Source organism: Gossypium raimondii, chromosome 8 (assembly GCF_025698545.1).
Source record: "Gossypium raimondii isolate GPD5lz chromosome 8, ASM2569854v1, whole genome shotgun sequence".
Taxonomy (NCBI): Eukaryota; Viridiplantae; Streptophyta; class Magnoliopsida; order Malvales; family Malvaceae; genus Gossypium; species Gossypium raimondii.
The window spans coordinates 3,168,582-3,186,863 of NC_068572.1; the positions used below are offsets into that span (position 1 = coordinate 3,168,582).

At 39.7% G+C, this 18,282-nt stretch overlaps 1 protein-coding gene across 7 annotated transcripts; it reads left to right on the forward strand.

The window, feature by feature from the left end:
• Window positions 1–30: 30 nt before the first annotated feature.
• On the forward strand, window positions 31–16,951 carry LOC105790302 (eukaryotic translation initiation factor 4G). 7 transcript variants are annotated; one of them, XM_052634692.1, is made up of 10 exons: window positions 31–103; window positions 204–449; window positions 602–735; window positions 832–981; window positions 10,354–10,421; window positions 10,510–10,566; window positions 10,788–12,209; window positions 12,294–15,388; window positions 16,094–16,288; window positions 16,412–16,951. In XM_052634692.1, exons 2-10 carry the CDS (start codon window positions 274–276, stop codon window positions 16,740–16,742), a joined length of 5,628 nt encoding a protein of 1,875 aa, XP_052490652.1. In that variant the 5' UTR covers window positions 31–103; window positions 204–273; the 3' UTR covers window positions 16,743–16,951. The 7 variants fall into 7 exon arrangements, with proteins under 7 accessions (XP_052490652.1, XP_052490655.1, XP_052490653.1 ...); XM_052634695.1 differs by lacking the exons at window positions 204–449; window positions 602–735; window positions 832–981 and adding exons at window positions 9,393–9,635; window positions 9,783–9,916; window positions 10,021–10,170 and having other exon boundaries at window positions 45–103; XM_012617823.2 differs by lacking the exons at window positions 31–103; window positions 204–449; window positions 602–735; window positions 832–981 and adding exons at window positions 9,145–9,292; window positions 9,393–9,635; window positions 9,783–9,916; window positions 10,021–10,170.
• The last annotated feature ends 1,331 nt before the right edge of the window (window positions 16,952–18,282 follow it).

Genomic DNA, 18,282 nt, shown 5'->3' on the forward strand with positions numbered 1-18,282 from the left:
ATTTTTTTAATTTTTTATTAAATAAACCGACATTCGTTATTCTAAATCTATCCTGATTGTACTGCTGTGCTGTGTGTATCGCACACTCTTTTGAATATCAAAGGTACGCACTCTCTTCTGCCGATCGAACCCTAATTATTCAATTCCCATTGCATTCTTCTTATAATGTCGCATTTGGATTTTGTCAATCTGTTTGGAAGCAGATATTGAAATTAAAAAAAAAAAAAGGGAAAAAAAGAGGGGAATTAGGAGGAGGAGTCAAGGGTGGGATATATGTCCTTCAAGCAGTCAAGGTCAGATAAAAGTGAGCAACAACAGTACAGAAAATTAGGGCGATCCGCCAGCTCTAATCAGCAGCAGCGGACCTCCTCAGGCGTTTACGGTGAGGGCGGTGGCGGTGGTCCCGCCCCTTCATCGTCTTTTTCTTCGTCTTCATCTTCCAGTCGAAGGTAACCGCAATTCTTCATCATGCTTTAGGCTTTGGACTTTAGCTTTGTTGTTTTTTTTTTTCTTTTCGTTTAATTGCCAGTTAATTTAGGGTTTTCTATGCGATTTTGTGGATTGCTGATCGTTTTTCTGTTGGTTGATCCTGATATTATAGTTTTAAGAAGTCTAACAATGCACAAGGAGGGCAACCTAGGGTCAATACTCCGGCTGTAAATTCTACTGAGTCTAGTAATGCTTATGCTGCTCGTAATATACAAACTGGTGCACGTGTACAGCCCCAATTGCAAGGTATGATTCAAAATTCTTAAGCTTGTTTCCGATTTTAGATTCATAATTGAATAAATTAGGATCATCTTGATGTTTCATGTTCATTTCTGTTGATAGGAGCATCCAATATGTTGGTTGCAAGTGGTGTTGCCAAGCCGGTTGGATCACCTGCCAATCAGAGAAGCACCCAAGCTGTTCCGAAGGCTCCAACATCTCAATCTGCCACCTTGAGTTCTGACAGTAGTTTTTCCACACACTCCACAAAGGGTATGTTTGTTTTCTCTTTGGTGTTCTAACTATATAAGATCAAACTACCTCGATTACGTGAAAACTTGGGGATCTTCAATTTACTTAGTATTTTGGCCGTTCGCTTACCATGATATCATTTCTAGCTTTAAGCTGATGTAACTAATTATATGCTTTTAACTGTTTCTTATGGATTAACTCCAGGAGATGCATCCCAAGCATTCTCTTTACAGTTTGGGTCCATAAGTCCTGGTTCAATGAATGGAATGCGGGTATCTAACTATTCATGTTGGTGTTCCATCTATTTTCCATTTGAAGCCTTGTTTCTAATAGCAGGTCTTGTGTTCTCATCTGTATCAGATTCCAGCACAAACTAGCTCGGCACCCCCAAATTTGGATGAGCAGAAATGCGATCAGGTTTTTCTCTTTCCATAAAAAGGATGCAGTTTAGTTTTTAAGAACCATGAAATGTTACACTGCAGAATACTCTGTAGAAACCAAGTATAATATGAATACAAGATATTTGGGGCCATCACATTTATTGGTCTACCATGTTCATGATCTGATGCTTTTTAACTGATATAGTTTTGGAGTCTTAGGAATTCACTTATATATATTTAAATGGCATTTTTACCTGCAGGCATGCCATGGTTCTTCTGTTAAATCTGTGTCAAATTTGCCCACTACTGTTCCTAGGCAGCAGCTACCGAGAAAAGATTCAGTTGCAAGCCAATCTAATTCTGGGGAGGCTCACCCCATGCCCATGGTCAAAAAAGATGTACAAGCCTCTGCAGGACCCGCTGTGGATCAGACACAGAAGTCATCTCATCTTAATATTCCCATGGCCTCAATGCAAATGCCATTTCATCACCAACCTCAGGTTCCCATGCAATTTGGTGTGACTAATCCACATATTCAGTCTCAGTCTCCGAGTGTAAGTGGGAATATCGAGAAAGATGGAAGTGGGAATATATCAATGAAGTATTCCAGAGATTTCCTTCCTAAGTTTGCCGAGCAGTGTACTGATCTTCCACAAGGTTTTGAGATTGCGTCAGATATTGCAGAGCCCTTGATGACTCCCAATGTCAATGGCTCGCACCTTGTTGATCGTGATTCATATCTTAGTCCTGGAAGAAAAATGGATAGGCAATCTAGTGGATCTCGATTAGATCGACGTGGTAGGGGAATGGTGGATAACGAGAGATGGGTGAAACTACCTGGTTCTTTTAGGCCAGGAAGGGATACGCGTCTTGATCCAAGTTATGGTGCTGCTGCAAGTTTTCAACCTGTCCAGGGAGGTAACTTTGGCATTGTAAGGCACCCACGAGCTCAAACATCGCTGCCATTTGTTGGAGGGATCCTTGCTGGACCAATGCACCCTATGGGTCTGCAAGGAGGGATGCCAAGAAATAGTCCTGATACTGACAGGTGGCAGCCTGTTGCTAACTATTCGCAGAAGGGGTTGATTTCTTCACCACAAACACCATTACAGACGATGCACAGAGCTGCAAGAAAGTATGAAATGGGTAAAGTGACTGATGAGGAAACCTTAAAGCAAAGGCAACTAAAAGCCATTTTGAACAAACTAACTCCCCAAAACTTTGAGAAACTCTTTGAGCAAGTAAAAGCAGTGAACATTGACAATGCAGTTACACTCACTGGTGTCATCTTACAAATCTTTGACAAAGCTTTGATGGAGCCTAAAATGTATGCGAACTTCTGTTATCATCTGGCAGGAGAGTTGCCTGAATTTAGTGAAGGCAATGAAAAGATTACTTTCAAGAGATTGCTGCTGAACAAGTGCCAGGAGGAATTTGAAAGAGGGGGGAGAGAGCAAGAAGAAGCAAATAAAGTTGAGGAAGTGGGTGAGTCTAAACGGTCTGAGGAGGAAAGAGAGGAGAAGAGAATCAAGGCACGGAGACGAATGTTGGGTAACATTAGATTTATTGGAGAGTTGTACAAGAAGAAAATGTTAACTGAGAGAATCATGCATGAATGCATCAAGAAATTACTTGGTGAATATGAGAATCCTGATGAAGAAGATATTGAGGCTTTGTGCAAATTAATGAGTACGATTGGAGAAATGATAGACCATCCCAAAGCAAAGGTGTATATGGATGCCTATTTTGAGAGGATGGCTAAGTTGTCAAACAATGTGAAATTATCTTCTAGGGTTAGGTTCATGTTGAAAGGTGCTATTGATCTGAGAAAGAATAAGTGGCAGCAGAGGAGGAAAGTTGACGGGCCTAAAAAGATTGAAGAAGTGGACAGAGATGCCGCTCAAGAGCGACAAGCACAAGCCAGTAGGCTTGCTCATGGTCCGGGCATCAATCCTGCTGCAAGAAGGGCACCCTCGGATTTTGGCCCACGAGCATCTGTGTTATCTTCTCCTGGTCCTCAGGTAGGTAGTTTCCGTGGGTCACCCACTCAGCTCCGTGGTTTTGGGGCTCAGGATGCTCGCATGGATGACAGGCTGCGTATTGAGACTAGGAATTTGTGCATATAGCTCTAATATAACATTTCTCTACATCGACAAACTGTGCATATAGCTCTAATATAACATTTCTAGTTGAGCAATGCATATCAAACATCAACCCGACATTCATGTCCCCTTTGAGCTCAAATGTATCATATCTAACAGGGTTCATTGACCTTAGATATCTATATTTCAAGCTTTAGTTTCTCCTATGGCTTGAAATCAAGAGTTTCCTTCTAATTCTTGACAAAAGCTAGTTCAATTTTATGCTTCGATTGAATTCAATTCTGTAGATTGGATTGATACAAAACAATCCTAATTTTGATGTCACAAATTTGACCGTCGTAATAAATAACGACTCTAATTCATCTACTTATCTTCAAAAAAAGAAAATCTGTTTCACATGTTTAATATAAAATTAAAACTAAAAAATTATACAAAAAAGTACTCATTAACCAAATTCAAACAACACCACCAAATTTACTTACTAAAACTAATTTATTTTATTGGGTCGATTTTTGAACTTGATTTTAATATTAACAATATTCTTTTTAACATGCAAATATTCTGCACGAAATTTAACTATGAAAACTTTCCCATATCAATATTCATTTTATAGGAAACTATACCACAAAATATGAAACATATTTCAAAATGTTGAAAAAGATTAGACATGACAAGTCAAAAAAAGTTTCTAACAAGAAGAGTTTTTCTGAAAAGTTTTTAAGATAATATTCTTGTTCTGCCACAAAAAAGATGGGACGTAAATTTTATATAGGGATTCTCTAGTTTCCAGAAAACTTTATTCTAAGATTATCCGGTTTTCAGAATACTTTATCCCAAAATTTTTGGTTTTTTAGAAAACTTTATCGCGAGATTTTTGGCTTTTTAGAATTCAATCTAACTATTAAATTTTTTTTAAAGTTTAATGTAGAAATCATTTGGGTGACATGGTAGGAGAGAGGGCGCTTCCCCCCCCCTTTCTCCTCTTATGTCACTCGAAAATGCTTCCTGCTGGAACGTTTTTACCACATATCTCAAAATCAACCTATTTCCCTAAATTTTAAATGAATTGACCTAAAACCCTACTTTTTAAAATATGCCTAATTTTTTTAGAACTAAATTCCTAAAATAAAAGTACATGACTAAATTCTAAAATTTTAAAAAGTACAAGGATGTATGACATATTTTAACCTATTAAAAAATATAGATCATTAATTATTTAGTCATTTGGTTGGATTGTTTTTTAAATTATTTATTTTTAACTAAAAATTTAATATACCATTTGGTACTTGAGTTTTGTTTGTCCCAAATTTGCATCTAGATTTGGTGTTAGTGTTCAATTTGGTACCAAACCAAATGATATCAATTGGCCCAATGACTGTTTAACATGCATGCTTTAGTAAAAAAGACATAGGTACTAGTTGAGGGCGTCGATTCATTCGGGAGAATTTTTTGAAGTATTGTCCATCGAGCAACCAGTCGAGTCTCCAACAATGCCAAGGTATTGCTTGTGTCGAGGTTTTGTCTCCCTCATTCATTGAGAGCCATGTACGGTTCATGTAGCTTAAATGGTACCATACTTGCAAGTATGTGGTTTATATCACTTAGGTTGGTGGCTTGAGTTACCTCACATGTAGGTGATTACAAAACCAATTACACGCTATATTGACATCTCGTCCAAGTCTTGTAAGTCATATCTCCAGTAACCGAGCCGCTTTCCCTTATAAATCTTACTAGGCTTTCGACGGAAGAAGGAGACAAAACCCCAACCACGGGGATAATATTGACATTGTTGAGTGTCCAATCGACTGTCTTTTAGATGACACTTGGAAGGCTTCTCTCGAAGTAGTTGACCCCCTCAATAGTACTTAATTAGGATAAAAAAAAATTCAAATACTAGGTTCAACATTAAACCAAACTCAAGTACTTCATTCAGGCAAAAAGAAACTATAAAAAAAACTCAAATACAAAATTAAACATTAAAGCAAAGCTCAAATACCAAATACTATATATTTTTTTTGGTAAAAAAAAGACAAAAAAGAAATTTTACATTTAAATAACTGTCTAGTTAAACCCTCTAAATAATCATGAATAAGATTTAAAACATAACTAGGTGGTTGCAAGAAACTGTAGAATCCTATCTCCTTACCAATAGCGTGTCTAGCTAATACATTTGTTGCTTTATTTCCTTCATTGTAGACATGTTGTATCTTCACTTCGCATTGATTTTATATCAAATAGTTGACATCTTGAGCTATTGCAAAACGTGGAATCTCTGACATAGGATTCAACAACATATGAACAACCTCTAAACTATCAAACTCAAGAATCACCTTCCTTACTCCCTTATTCTAAGCTTGTCATAATCTATCGTATGCTCCCCATAGCTCAGCTTCAACAGTTGAACAAATTTCAATTTATTGGGCAAATCCCATGACGAGTGACCAGTCTCCAACATTCTTATATCACGGACCGCAGTTCAAAGCCCGTGACCATCACACCAAATACATCTGATGGAGGTATATTGTATAGATAGGGATCATTTGGCCCGTAAAAACTGGCCCGATTCGATAACCTGTTGGAGAAGCCTGTCAGATTGAAGCCTGGTTGGCCCGATAATGAAGATATGACAACTTATGCTATTTTGGTAACTAATCTTAGAAGATTGATAGAATCATATCTTGTAAAGATTAGATTAGATTTGATATGGCATATCTTATAAATTTCATGATTTAAGGGGTATAGTTAATCTCGTCCGTCGATGTAAATGTATCTTGACCGTTGGTTTTAGGAGAGTTAAACTATAAATAGAGAGCTTCCCTCTCATTTTTACTCTCCATTCATTGTTTTATTATTCTTTGTGAATAAGAGAATATTGAGAGCATTTAATCAAACACCTTGTGTATGCTCTTTCTGTTGTTCTTTGTAAGCTTCTTTTGGCATAAATCACTTTCGCTCTACAAATTGGTGCATTGGGGGAGTTCTTAAGGAATCCTCACTTGAGTAAATGCTGACTTAGGTGAGTTTGGATGAGCGGATCACAGTAAATATTGACTTAGGTGAGTTTGGACGAGCGGATCTTCTAAGGCCGCATGGATCACGAGACGAAAGATCTAGCCCCGTGACAAGTAGTATCCGAGCTATTGGTTTGAAGGCACCGTTGGGATGTCGAAAGAAGAGTTCGAACAATGGTGGGCCAGAAAGTCTTTGAGGGAGATGCTGTCGACTGCTGAGGAATACGTGGGTAAACTTGAAAAGTCCATAGAGGATGCGAAAGAGTCAGACAATGCGCTTAGGGAAAGTATTGATGACTTGAGGGAGTAGTCCAAGGACTTTGTACCCATGTGTCTCACTTCTAATAGGGATAGCGTGCAAGACTTGCTAGATTCCCAAATGAAGAAGCTAATAGAGAGGAGCAATGCTCTCGAGGCCATGGAGATGGCTTTGAAGGAGGAAACAATGGCCACGACAATGACTTTGAGCACAAGAATAGAGGAGCTCAAGAGAGAGTTGGCCTTGTGTCGAGCAGCCGTGGGGAAAGGAGTGTCAAGTGCAACACTCAATAACGAGGATGTCCCGAAGCCGAAAGAGTTTGTGGGGACAATATCTGCATGTGATGTAGATAATTTCTTGTGGAGGATAGAAAACTACTTCCGTGCTAAAGGCATCGTGGATGATGCGGTTAAGGTAAACACTGCTTTAATGTTTCTTACTAATATTGCGCTTTTATGGTGGCGAGGCAGGACCACAGATAAAAGGCAAGGTGAGATTGAGACGTGGCAAGAGTTTCAATGTGAGTTGAATAGACAGTTTTACCTAGAGTTTACCGAGGAAGAAGTTTGGGCAAAGTTGCAAGGGATAACGCAACGGGGCACAGTGGGGGGTATGTTCGAGAGTTTAAGGAACTCATGCTCCAAGTTTCAGATGTGACTAAGAAAGAAGTATTGCTTGCTTTTCAGAATGGATTAAAGTTGTAGGTTAGATAGGAGGTGGAACAAAGAGGTGTCCAAAAGCTGTCAGAATCTATGATGGTAGTTGAGTTCATGGTCAAGCTTGGTCTAAGGAAAGACAAGCTTGGGTCTTCCAAGTCCAAGGAAAGGGGCGCATGTGAAAAGGGTCACAATGAAGATATTGTTCATAGTAATGGCAACGACGACAATGGTGGTAATGAAAAACCACGAGTTGGAAAGAGGAAACCCAACAGGAAAAAGGGACAAGTTGAAATGCTTTCTCTGTGACGGTCTATATATATTGAAGAAATGTTCGAAGAAATCTGCGCTTTTTAAGAAAGAGAAGTCGATGGGTAAGGCATTGGGACTTGGTTCAAGCGCAAGGGGTGTCAAAGCCAAGGAGGCCAAAAGTGAGAAGAAGCCAGTGGAGTGCTTCTTGTATCATGGTCCGCACAAGTTGCAGAAGTGTCCGAAGAAGTCTGTCATTGAAGGGGACGATAGAATAGACAAGGAGCCCAGGAAGCTTGGTTCGAGCAAGGGAAAAGCCGAAGTCAAGAAGGCAAAGAGGAGTAAAAAGAAGTGAGTAAAGTGCTTCTTGTGACGTGGTCCGCATGAGTTGCGAAACTGTCTAAAGTAGGCCGTAGTCAAAGGAAAGGCAACGCTTGAGCTTGGTGAGTCATCGGAGGGGCTTCCACTCAAGGAAGAGGTTTGTTTGTCATCAAACTTAGAGGAAAAAGTTACGATGAAAACAATGAAGCTGAGACCAATAAGGCTCAATTTGAGTGAAGCGTCGGAGTTGGTCGAGTCATCGACAAGGCTTCCACCTATGGGAGAGGTGGGTGATGTATTGGACTTCAAGAGTAAAGAAGTGATGCAAGTGAGACAGTTGACCTGAGTAAATGCAACAAGTAGGATGGTTTGAGTTAAGAAACGACATAAGCCGAGGCAAAAGTCCCAAAAGAAGGGAAAAACTAAGGCGTCGAGACGAGATCGAGGCGAGTCAAGTCAGTGCTATTCGGAAGTCGCAATAAGGGTGTTGCAAGAATGGGTGGGGGAGAATGTCAAGGGCCGCAATTCAAAGCCCATGACCATCACACCAAATGCATCCGATGGAGGTCTATTGTGTAGATAGGGATCATTTGGCTCGCAAGAACTGGTCCGATTCAGTAACCTGTTGGAGAAGTCTGTCAGATTGAAGCCTGGTTGGCCCGATAATGAAGATATGGCAACTTAGGCTATTTTGGTAACTAATCTTAAAAGATTGATAGAATTATATCTCGTAAAGATTAGATTAGATTTGATATGACATATCTTGTAAATCCCATGATTTAAGGGATATAGTTAATCTCGTCCGTCGATATAAATGTATATTGATCGTTGGTTTTAGGAGAGCTCAACTATAAATAGAGAGCCTCCCTCTCATTTGTACACTCCATTCATTGTTTCATTATTCTTTGTGAATAAGAGAATATTGAGAGCATTTACTCAAACACCTTGTGTGCGCTCTTTCTGTTGTTCTTTGTAAGCTTCTTTTGGCATAAATCGCTTTCGCTCTACAAATTGGTGCATTAGAGGAGTTTTTAAGGAATCTTCACTTGAGTAAAGGCTGACTTAAGCAAGTTTCGACGAATGGATCGCGAGACGAAAGATCTAGCATTCACTTTGTATGTTCCAGCTTTGGCAACCTCCAACAAGGCTTCTGTCATGTTTGATGAATATATTGGCCCTCATTTGTCAAATATATATATTAGCCCTCAATTAAATTAAAAATTAATTAATTAAATAAACAAGTTAAAATTATTTTTTTTAATTTTTTATTAAATAAACCGACATTCGTTATTCTAATTCTATCCTGCTTGTACTGCTGTGCTGTGTGTATCGCACACTCTTTTGAATATCAAAGGTACGCACTCTCTTATGCCGATCGAACCCTAATTATTCAATTCTCATTGCATTCTTCTTATAATGTCGCATTTGGATTTTGTCAATCTGTTTGGAAGCAGATATTGAAATAAATAAAAAAAGGGAAAAAAAGAGGGGAATCAGGAGGAGGAGTCAAGCGTGGGATATATGTCCTTCAAGCAATCAAGGTCAGATAAAAGTGAGCAACAACAGTACAGAAAATTAGGGCGATCCGCCAGCTCTAATCAGCAGCAGCGGACCTCCTCAGGCGGTTACGGTGAGGGCGGTGGCGGTGGTCCCGCCCCTTCATCGTCTCTTTCTTCGTCTTCATCTTCCAGTCGAAGGTAACCGCAATTCTTCATCATGCTTTAGGCTTTGGACTTTAGCTTCTTTTTTTTTTCTTTTCGTTTAATTGCCAGTTAATTTAGGGTTTTCTATGCGATTTTGTGGATTGCTGATCGTTTTTCTGTTGGTTGATCCTGATATTATAGTTTTAAGAAGTCTAACAATGCACAAGGAGGGCAACCTAGGGTAAATACTCCGGCTGTAAATTCTACTGAGTCTAGTAATGCTTCTGCTGCTCGTAATATACAAACTGGTGCACGTGTACAGCCCCAATTGCAAGGTATGATTCAAAATTCTTAAGCTTGTTTCCGATTTTAGATTCATAATTGAATGAATTAGGATCATCTTGATGTTATTCACATTCATGTTCATTTTTGTTGATAGGAGCATCCAATATGCCGGTTGCAAGTGGTGTTGCCAAGCCGGTTGGCCCACCTGCCAATCAGAGAAGCACCCAAGCTGTTCCGAAGGCTCCAACTTCTCAATCTGCCACCTTGAGTTCTGACAGTAGTTTTTCCACACACCCCACAAAGGGTATGTTTGTTTTCTGTTTGGTGTTCTAAGTATATAAGATCAAATTACCTCGATTATGTGAAAACTTGGGGATCTTCAATTTACTTAGTATTTTGGCCGTTCGCTTACCATGATATTATTTCTAGCTTTAAGCTGATGTAACTAATTATATGCTTTTAACTGTTTCTTATGGATTAACTCCAGGAGATGCATCCCAAGCATTCTCTTTACAGTTTGGGTCCATAAGTCCTGGTTCAATGAACGGAATGCAGGTATCTAACTATTCATGTTGGTGTTCCATCTATTTTCCATTTGAAGCCTTGTTTCTAATAGCAGGTCTTGTGTTCTCATCTGTATCAGATTCCAGCACAAACTAGCTCAGCACCCCCAAATTTGGATGAGCAGAAACGCGATCAGGTTTGTCTCTTTCCATAAAAAAGATGCAGTTTAGTTTTTAAGAACCATGAAATGTTACACGGCAGAATACTCTGTAGAAACCAAGTATAATATGAATACAAGATATTTGGGGCCATTGCATTTATTGGTCTACCATGTTCATGATCTGATGCTTTTTAACTGATATAGTTTTGGAGTCTTAGGAATTCACTTATATAATTAAATGGCATTTTTATGTGCAGGCATTCCATGGTTCTTCTGTTAAATCTGTGTCAAATTTGCCCACTACTGTTCCTAGGCAGCAGCTACCGAGAAAAGATTCAGTTGCAACTGGCCAATCTAATTCTGGGGAGGCTCACCCCATGCCCATGGTCAAAAAAGATGTACAAGCCTCTGCAGGACCCGCTGTGAACCAGACACAGAAGTCATCTCATCTTAATATTCCCATGGCCTCAATGCAAATGCCATTTCATCACCAACCTCAGGTTCCCATGCAATTTGGTGTGACTAATCCACATATTCAGTCTCAGTCTCCGAGTGTAAGTGCTACTTCAATCCAGATGCCATTGTATATGCCAATACCGATGGAAAATGACCCTCAGGTGATGCAGCAGCAACTTTTAGTCCCAGGTCTTTCGCCTCACCCATTGCCACTTCAGGGAATGATGCATCAGGGTCAGGGCTTGAGTTACACACCACCTTTGGGTGGTCAGCTTGCACCCCAATTGGGCAACTTGGGAATGGGCATTGCCCCTCAGTATCCTCAACAGCAAGGAGGGAAGTTCAGTGTTCCTCGAAAAACTACTGTCAAGATTACACACCCTTTGACTCGCGAAGAATTAAGGCTTAATAAACAAACAGATACATATTTAGACAGTGGGTCATCAGGTCCAAGGTCTCATCCTATTGCGCCTTCTCAATCCCAACCAGTTCCATCATTTGCTCCTCATTCAATCAACTATTATTCCAATCCCTACAATACCAATTCTATCTTTTATCCACCTCCAAATACTCTGCAATTGTCTAGTAGCCAGATAGCAGTAGCACCAAATGCCCAAGGGCTGAGATTTAATTATCCTGTTGGCCAGAGTCTTCAAAACATTTCTTATATGAACTCAGCAGCTGGCCATGGTTCACTTCCAGCTAATAAACCCGTAAATCTTAAACATGGTACTTTAGAATCACCAAGTGTGGAACTGGCATGTGATGTTCACGATGTAGCATCCTCTGCTTCATCTGGCATAACACAGGTTACAGTCAAGCCAGCAATTGTTTCTGCTGGAGAAAAGGTGACAGATTCATCTTTATCAATTAATTTGCCCCCTGTTGAAAAGGTTGGATCACTAAAATCTTCAGTACCATCTAGTGACGGTAGCTTATCTCAGGCTCAAAGAGATTTGGATACTTGTCAAGAGAGCTCTGTACAGCAGCCAAAATGTGAAAGTGAATCATTAGCATCCAATTCATTGCCAGCTACAGCAAAAAGAGTTCAAGCAACTAACTTGGATGAGTTCGTATCTCCTGCTCCAGCTGCTATGTCTGAGGAGTCAGTTCGGGTTGTTGTCAGTAATGACAGCGGGAGGGACAGTTTGACCTACTCTAACTCTGTAAAAGATTATCAGAAGAAGCCGGGTAAGGAAGGACATATTCAGCCACCAAATCAGGTATTTTCATTCTCTTTATTTGTTGTTGCACGTGTAATTTTTGTTTGCACGTATTTATATGTTTTTTTACACATTGTTTGACAGTCCATGTCAACATCCTACTTGGCTTCCCACACTGCAGAACACAGTATGTCCTCAGACAGTGCAGTCTCTGACACTATAAGGGCCAAAACAGCTTTAGTATCATCATCAGCTGCTTATGTTTTGCCACAACCTACCAAGAAGTTAACATCAATTAATGGTTCTTCAACTTCTTCTATAGATCTGAGGACAGACAGGAAGAGAGAAGGCTTAACCTCTGATTCATCTGAAGTTTCTGGTACTGGCAGTAATGTTGATTGCTTGGACATGGTTCAGCATGCTAATATAGATGGTTCTTCCAAGCTTGATGAGCAACTGAAACCTGAAATTAATAGAATTAAGGATCCCTTGAAATCTATGGAGCTTGAATCCGATCAGAATTCTGCTTTGAAGGCATCATCTACCAGTGATATTGTTCCTACCTTTGTAACTGCACGTCCAATGCTTGATGAAGACGTTGGGGCTAGCATTGAAAATAAGAGAGTCTCTGATAGTATGGATTTTTCTTCCTCTAAAGTATCCGAATCTACAGATCTTGAAAGTTCACATGTTGTAATCACCTTTGGTTCCAATGCATCTGCAAAAGCCATCGATAGCAATGAGGTCACTGTTACTAAATCTGGTGCATCTGACCAGCAGTCTACTCTGGTCACAACTACCGATCTCTTCGATTCATCATCAAAATATGAAGGAGGTGGTGTTCCTGTACCTAGTTCAAAGGACAAAACTGCACTGGATCTCAGTAGGACAAAGAGTACTTCAGCTAAAGGGAGGAAAAAAAGACAAGAATTTCTTGAGAAGGCTGATGCTGCCGGGACAACTTCTGATCGCTACATAGCTTTTAAAAGTCCCGAGGAAAAGAAAGAGACAGTCGTACCTTCAGCAAGTGCAGAGAGCAATTGCACTGGGGTTGATTTGAAGCTGGTATCTCATGAGTCCCCTCAGGTGGATTCTACAGGAAGTGAGGAACTTGCACAGGATAAGGCTCAACTTGATGATTGGGAAGATGTTGCTGACAGCTGTGCACCAAAATTAGAAACTTCAAATAATGGCGAGAAGGCTCATGAAGGGTTAATAAATATCGAGAAAGATGGAAGTGGGAATATATCAAAGAAGTATTCCCGAGATTTCCTTCTTAAGTTTGCCGAGCAGTGTACTGATCTTCCACAAGGTTTTGAGATTGCTTCAGATATTGCAGAGCCCTTGATGACTCCCAATGTCAATGGCTCGCACCTTGTTGATCGTGATTCATATCCTAGTCCTGGAAGAAAAATGGATAGGCAATCTAGTGGATCTCGATTAGATCGACGTGGTAGTGGAATGGTGGATAACGAGAGATGGGTGAAACTACCTGGTTCTTTTAGGCCAGGAAGGGATTTGCGTCTTGATCCTAGTTATGGTGCTGCTGCAAGTTTTCAACCTGTCCAGGGAGGTAACTTTGGCATTGTAAGGCACCCACGAGCTCAAACATCGCTGCCATTTGTTGGAGGGATCCTTGCTGGACCAATGCACCCTATGGGTCTGCAAGGAGGGATGCCGAGAAATAGTCCCGATACTGACAGGTGGCAGCCTGTTGCTAACTATTCACAGAAGGGGTTGATTTCTTCACCACAAACACCATTACAGACGATGCACAGAGCTGCAAGAAAGTATGAAATGGGTAAAGTGACTGATGAGGAAACCTTAAAGCAAAGGCAACTAAAAGCCATTTTGAACAAACTAACTCCCCAAAACTTTGAGAAACTTTTTGAGCAAGTAAAAGCAGTGAACATTGACAATGCAGTTACACTCAAAGGTGTCATCTCACAAATCTTTGACAAAGCTTTGATGGAGCCTACTTTCTGTGAAATGTATGCGAACTTCTGTTATCATCTGGCAGGAGAGTTGCCTGATTTTAGTGAAGGCAATGAAAAGATTACTTTCAAGAGATTGCTGCTGAACAAGTGCCAGGAGGAATTTGAAAGAGGGGAGAGAGAGCAAGAAGAAGCAAATAAAGTTGAGGAAGTGGGTGAGGCTAAACGGTCTGAGGAGGAAAGAGAGGAGAAGAGAGTCAAGGCACGGAGACGAATGTTGGGTAACATTAGACTTATTGGAGAGGTGTACAAGAAGAAAATGTTAACTGAGAGAATCATGCATGAATGCATCAAGAAATTACTTGGTGAATATGAGAATCCTGATGAAGAAGATATTGAGGCTTTGTGCAAATTAATGAGTACGATTGGAGAAATGATAGACTATCCCAAAGCAAAGGTGTATATGGATGCCTATTTTGAGAGGATGGCTAAGTTGTCAAACAATGTGAAATTATCTTCTAGGGTTAGGTTCATGTTGAAAGATGCTATTGATCTGAGAAAGAATAAGTGGCAGCAGAGGAGGAAAGTTGACGGGCCTAAAAAGATTGAAGAAGTGCACAGAGATGCCGCTCAAGAGCGACAAGCACAAGCCAGTAGGCTTGCTCATGGTCCGGGCATCAATCCTGCTGCAAGAAGGGCACCCTCGGATTTTGGCCCACGAGCATCTGTGTTATCTTCTCCTGGTCCTCAGGTAGGTAGTTTCCGTGGGTCATCCACTCAGCTCCGTGGTTTTCGGGCTCAGGATGCTCGCATGGATGACAGGCTGCGTATTGAGACTAGGACTTTGTTAGTTCCCTTGCCTCAAAGACCAGTCGGTGATGATGCTATTGCGTTGGGCCCTCAGGGTGGCCTAGCTAGAGGGATGGGTTTTAGACGACCGCCAGCAATGCCAAGTACTCCCTTAGCTGATGTTTCTCCTATTTCTGGAGATTCTAGAAGATTGGCTGCTGGTTCGAATGGTTTTAGTTCTCTACCAGAGCGGGCTACTTATGGTTCTAGAGAGGAATTCATGCCAAGAGATATGAGAGAGAGATTTGCAGCGCCTGCTGCTTATGACCAGTTGAGTTCCCGGGAACCTGGCATGAATTTCAGTAATAGGGATTCGAGGAACCCAAATAGACCTCTTGCAGCATCTCCTGCACGAGGCCAAACATCAGGCTTCACTCAAAATACTTCTCCAGAAAGGGGCTGGTCTGAGGAGCGACTGCAGGAAATGTCTATGGCCACTATTAGAGAATTTTACAGGTATCCTCTTTGGCTCAACTCTGATTTTATAGTCCCATAGGCTGGTCTTTCTGTTTCCTTAAATGTATGTAAATGCAAATACATTCATTTGCATTTATGGACTATACATTTTAGTCATGGGCAGAAACTTGAAATATAAAACTGCTCCTAAAATGTGTTTGGCTTTAGGATCTTTAATATCAAATATGCTGGTAGTTAATCTAATGATGTGACTACAACTAAATTGCTCCTATGCAGTCTTGTCACTTATTTAGAAGCAAAATTTTTCGAGAGTTTTAGTTATTTGTAAAACTCAAAGGACATTGAGTTTTGAAAGTTGTTTTACTGAAAATATGTGGCTAATTACATGATTTTAATATTGATACTGATGCCTTGATTTAAATGCGTACTGCAGTTGATGATGGTGAACTTGAAAAGTTATAGTAAGTTATTGAATTTCTGGAACTTAATAGGAAATTGATTTAAATTGAGTCTTTTTTAAAAAAAAAAAAATCAAAGTATGTTGCTTATATCTTCCATGATTTTGATATTGATTCTGATGGCTCGATTTAAGCTTAAGTAGTGCAGTTGTTGATTGTAAACTTAAGAATTTTAGTACATATTTCATGTTTATACTGCTGTCCTCCTTTTTTTATTCAGCCTTTGATGTTAATATCAGGTTGCTTTTATCAAGTACTGAGCACTTTTCTCTTTTAATTCTTTCAGTGCTAGAGATGAGAAAGAAGTTGCTTTGTGCATTAAAGATTTGAACTCTCAGAGCTTCCATCCGACAATGATTGCTCTTTGGGTAACAGACTCTTTCGAGAGAAAAGATATGGAACGGCATCTTTTGGCAAAGCTACTTGTCAATCTGGCAAGGTCCCGTGATGGTGTGTTGAGCCAAGATCAACTTGTTAAAGGGTATGAGAATCATTTAACAATATGTACCTAGGGAGAATGAAGTATCCATTTAACGTAGGTATCTATTGATTGATTATAACCTTCGGAGGTCATTATTTATGAGTTTTTTTTTCTTCCATTTAGGTTTGAATCTGTTCTCAGCACATTGGAGGATGTAGTGAATGATGCTCCGAAAGCTGCTGAATTTCTTGGTCATATCTTTGCCAAAATCATAGTAGAAAATGTGGTTACCCTGAATGAGATTGGACGTTTAATATATGATGGGGGAGAGGAGCCAGGGCGTCTACTAGAAACAGGGCTGGCTGCTGATGTTCTTGGAAGCACCTTGGGGGTAATTAACACAGAGAAAGGAGAAACTGTCTTGAATGAAATTCGAGCAAGTTCGAGCCTGCGATTGGAGGACTTTCGACCTCCACATTCTAACAAATCAAGTATTTTAGAAAAGTTTATTTAATTGTATGGTATAGATTAGTGACTGATGCCCCTCTGTATTTTGTTAATAGAAAGAAATTCATGTCTAGCGCTTTAGTCTAGTCGCAAAAAAGTTCTTTTTACGTGGGTGGCTGGGGTTTTACATATGGGATTCTTCTTCTCCATATTTTTTACATTAGTTATACTTCTTGGAAATATTTCACTGTAATTAAGAAATATCAGAATTTAGCATCCAGAGTTGCCATTCTCTTTCTCTGCCTCAACTTACTTTTTTGATATTTGAGATTGTCAGGTTTGATCTTTTAACACAGGAACTCGATCTTTGATTACGACAACTAAGAGTTCAGCATTCTAAAAACAACCTAAGACAGAATTTAGCTTCCAGGTTGTCAGGTTTGATCTCTGATCATTCAAGCTTGAATTTTTATTAGGATTGCTATCTGATCAGCAGAACTTGATTTTTTACTACAAGAACCAAGAGTTCATCCAAAATAGAAAAAGAAACGAACTGGTAGTCTCTTCTCTTCGGCAACTTATTTTATATTTGAGGTCTGTCGGATTTGATCTTTGATCACTAAAATTGATATCTTTAGATTATTGAAACTAAGAATTCAGCTATTTAAAAACACATCACAACTGTTAGGGTTTGCCTAATCATATGTACAAATCATTTCCAGAGTTTTTATTACATGACATCGGAGTGCTAAATTGGTACCTACGAAGTGTACAGGTTAAGCAAGTATCTGTTGCATATGACTGTTGCCTGCAGCCGAAGCAGCAAATTAACATTTACTCAACTCTGACAAACTAGTATAAAAAAAAAACTTTAAGACATGAATGCATGATTGTCTTCATTGAAAAACCAATTTTGTTCCCCTAGAGCATGGACATGATGTGGTTTCACCACCTGCTCACCGGCACTTATGTTACATGATCTAGCTCATCTTTAGAAAACTGTACTCAAAGATCAGATGGGAATTAGAAAAATGGTTCCATCTGCATCATCATGTATCATGAACACATGCTTTTATACTCTATCCATCTTTCATGTCAGGCATGGAACTGCAGACATGTAAATTACAGCTTCTCGATGAGAAATCAAGGCATGTATGAAGACGACAGTATAAAACATAAAGCTATTTGAAAAGAGTCAAATGAGCCATCCATAATCCTCGTGTTGCTATCTCATGTATTTTCAATGGGAATTAAAGCTGTTACCAGAATTCTCACACAATGGGAATGTTGTCATTACTGTTATTATGATGCATTTGCTTTGGACTGCTTCAACTGCCATTACTTTTGCTGCATTGGCTGCTCCATTAGCCGCAACTGCTGCCTTGTTCACCCTCTCATCTACCTTTGTCACAGCATATGCTTTCTCCGCTGCCTATCGAGTCACGTGTTCAGGTATTACACTGCTTCATTCTTGTTAATGTGACAGAAAAATGATGTAAACTGTATGGGATGTGAACCGTAGTGTTTTGTTGCAGAGCATCATTCTTAAGCACATAAAAGCATGAAAATTTTTTGCCGTTGCCAATGCATATATCTTCTACACATTT

Excerpts from the sequence above, each read along its gene's own strand:
- LOC105790302 (XM_052634692.1), top strand. The coding sequence starts at position 274 with ATGTCCTTCAAGCAGTCAAGGTCAGATAAAAGTGAGCAACAACAGTAC. Across the intron at positions 12,210-12,293 it reads ATATTCAGCCACCAAATCAG|TCCATGTCAACATCCTACTT; the intron begins GTATTTTCATTC and ends ATTGTTTGACAG. Across the intron at positions 15,389-16,093 it reads ACTATTAGAGAATTTTACAG|TGCTAGAGATGAGAAAGAAG; the intron begins GTATCCTCTTTG and ends TAATTCTTTCAG.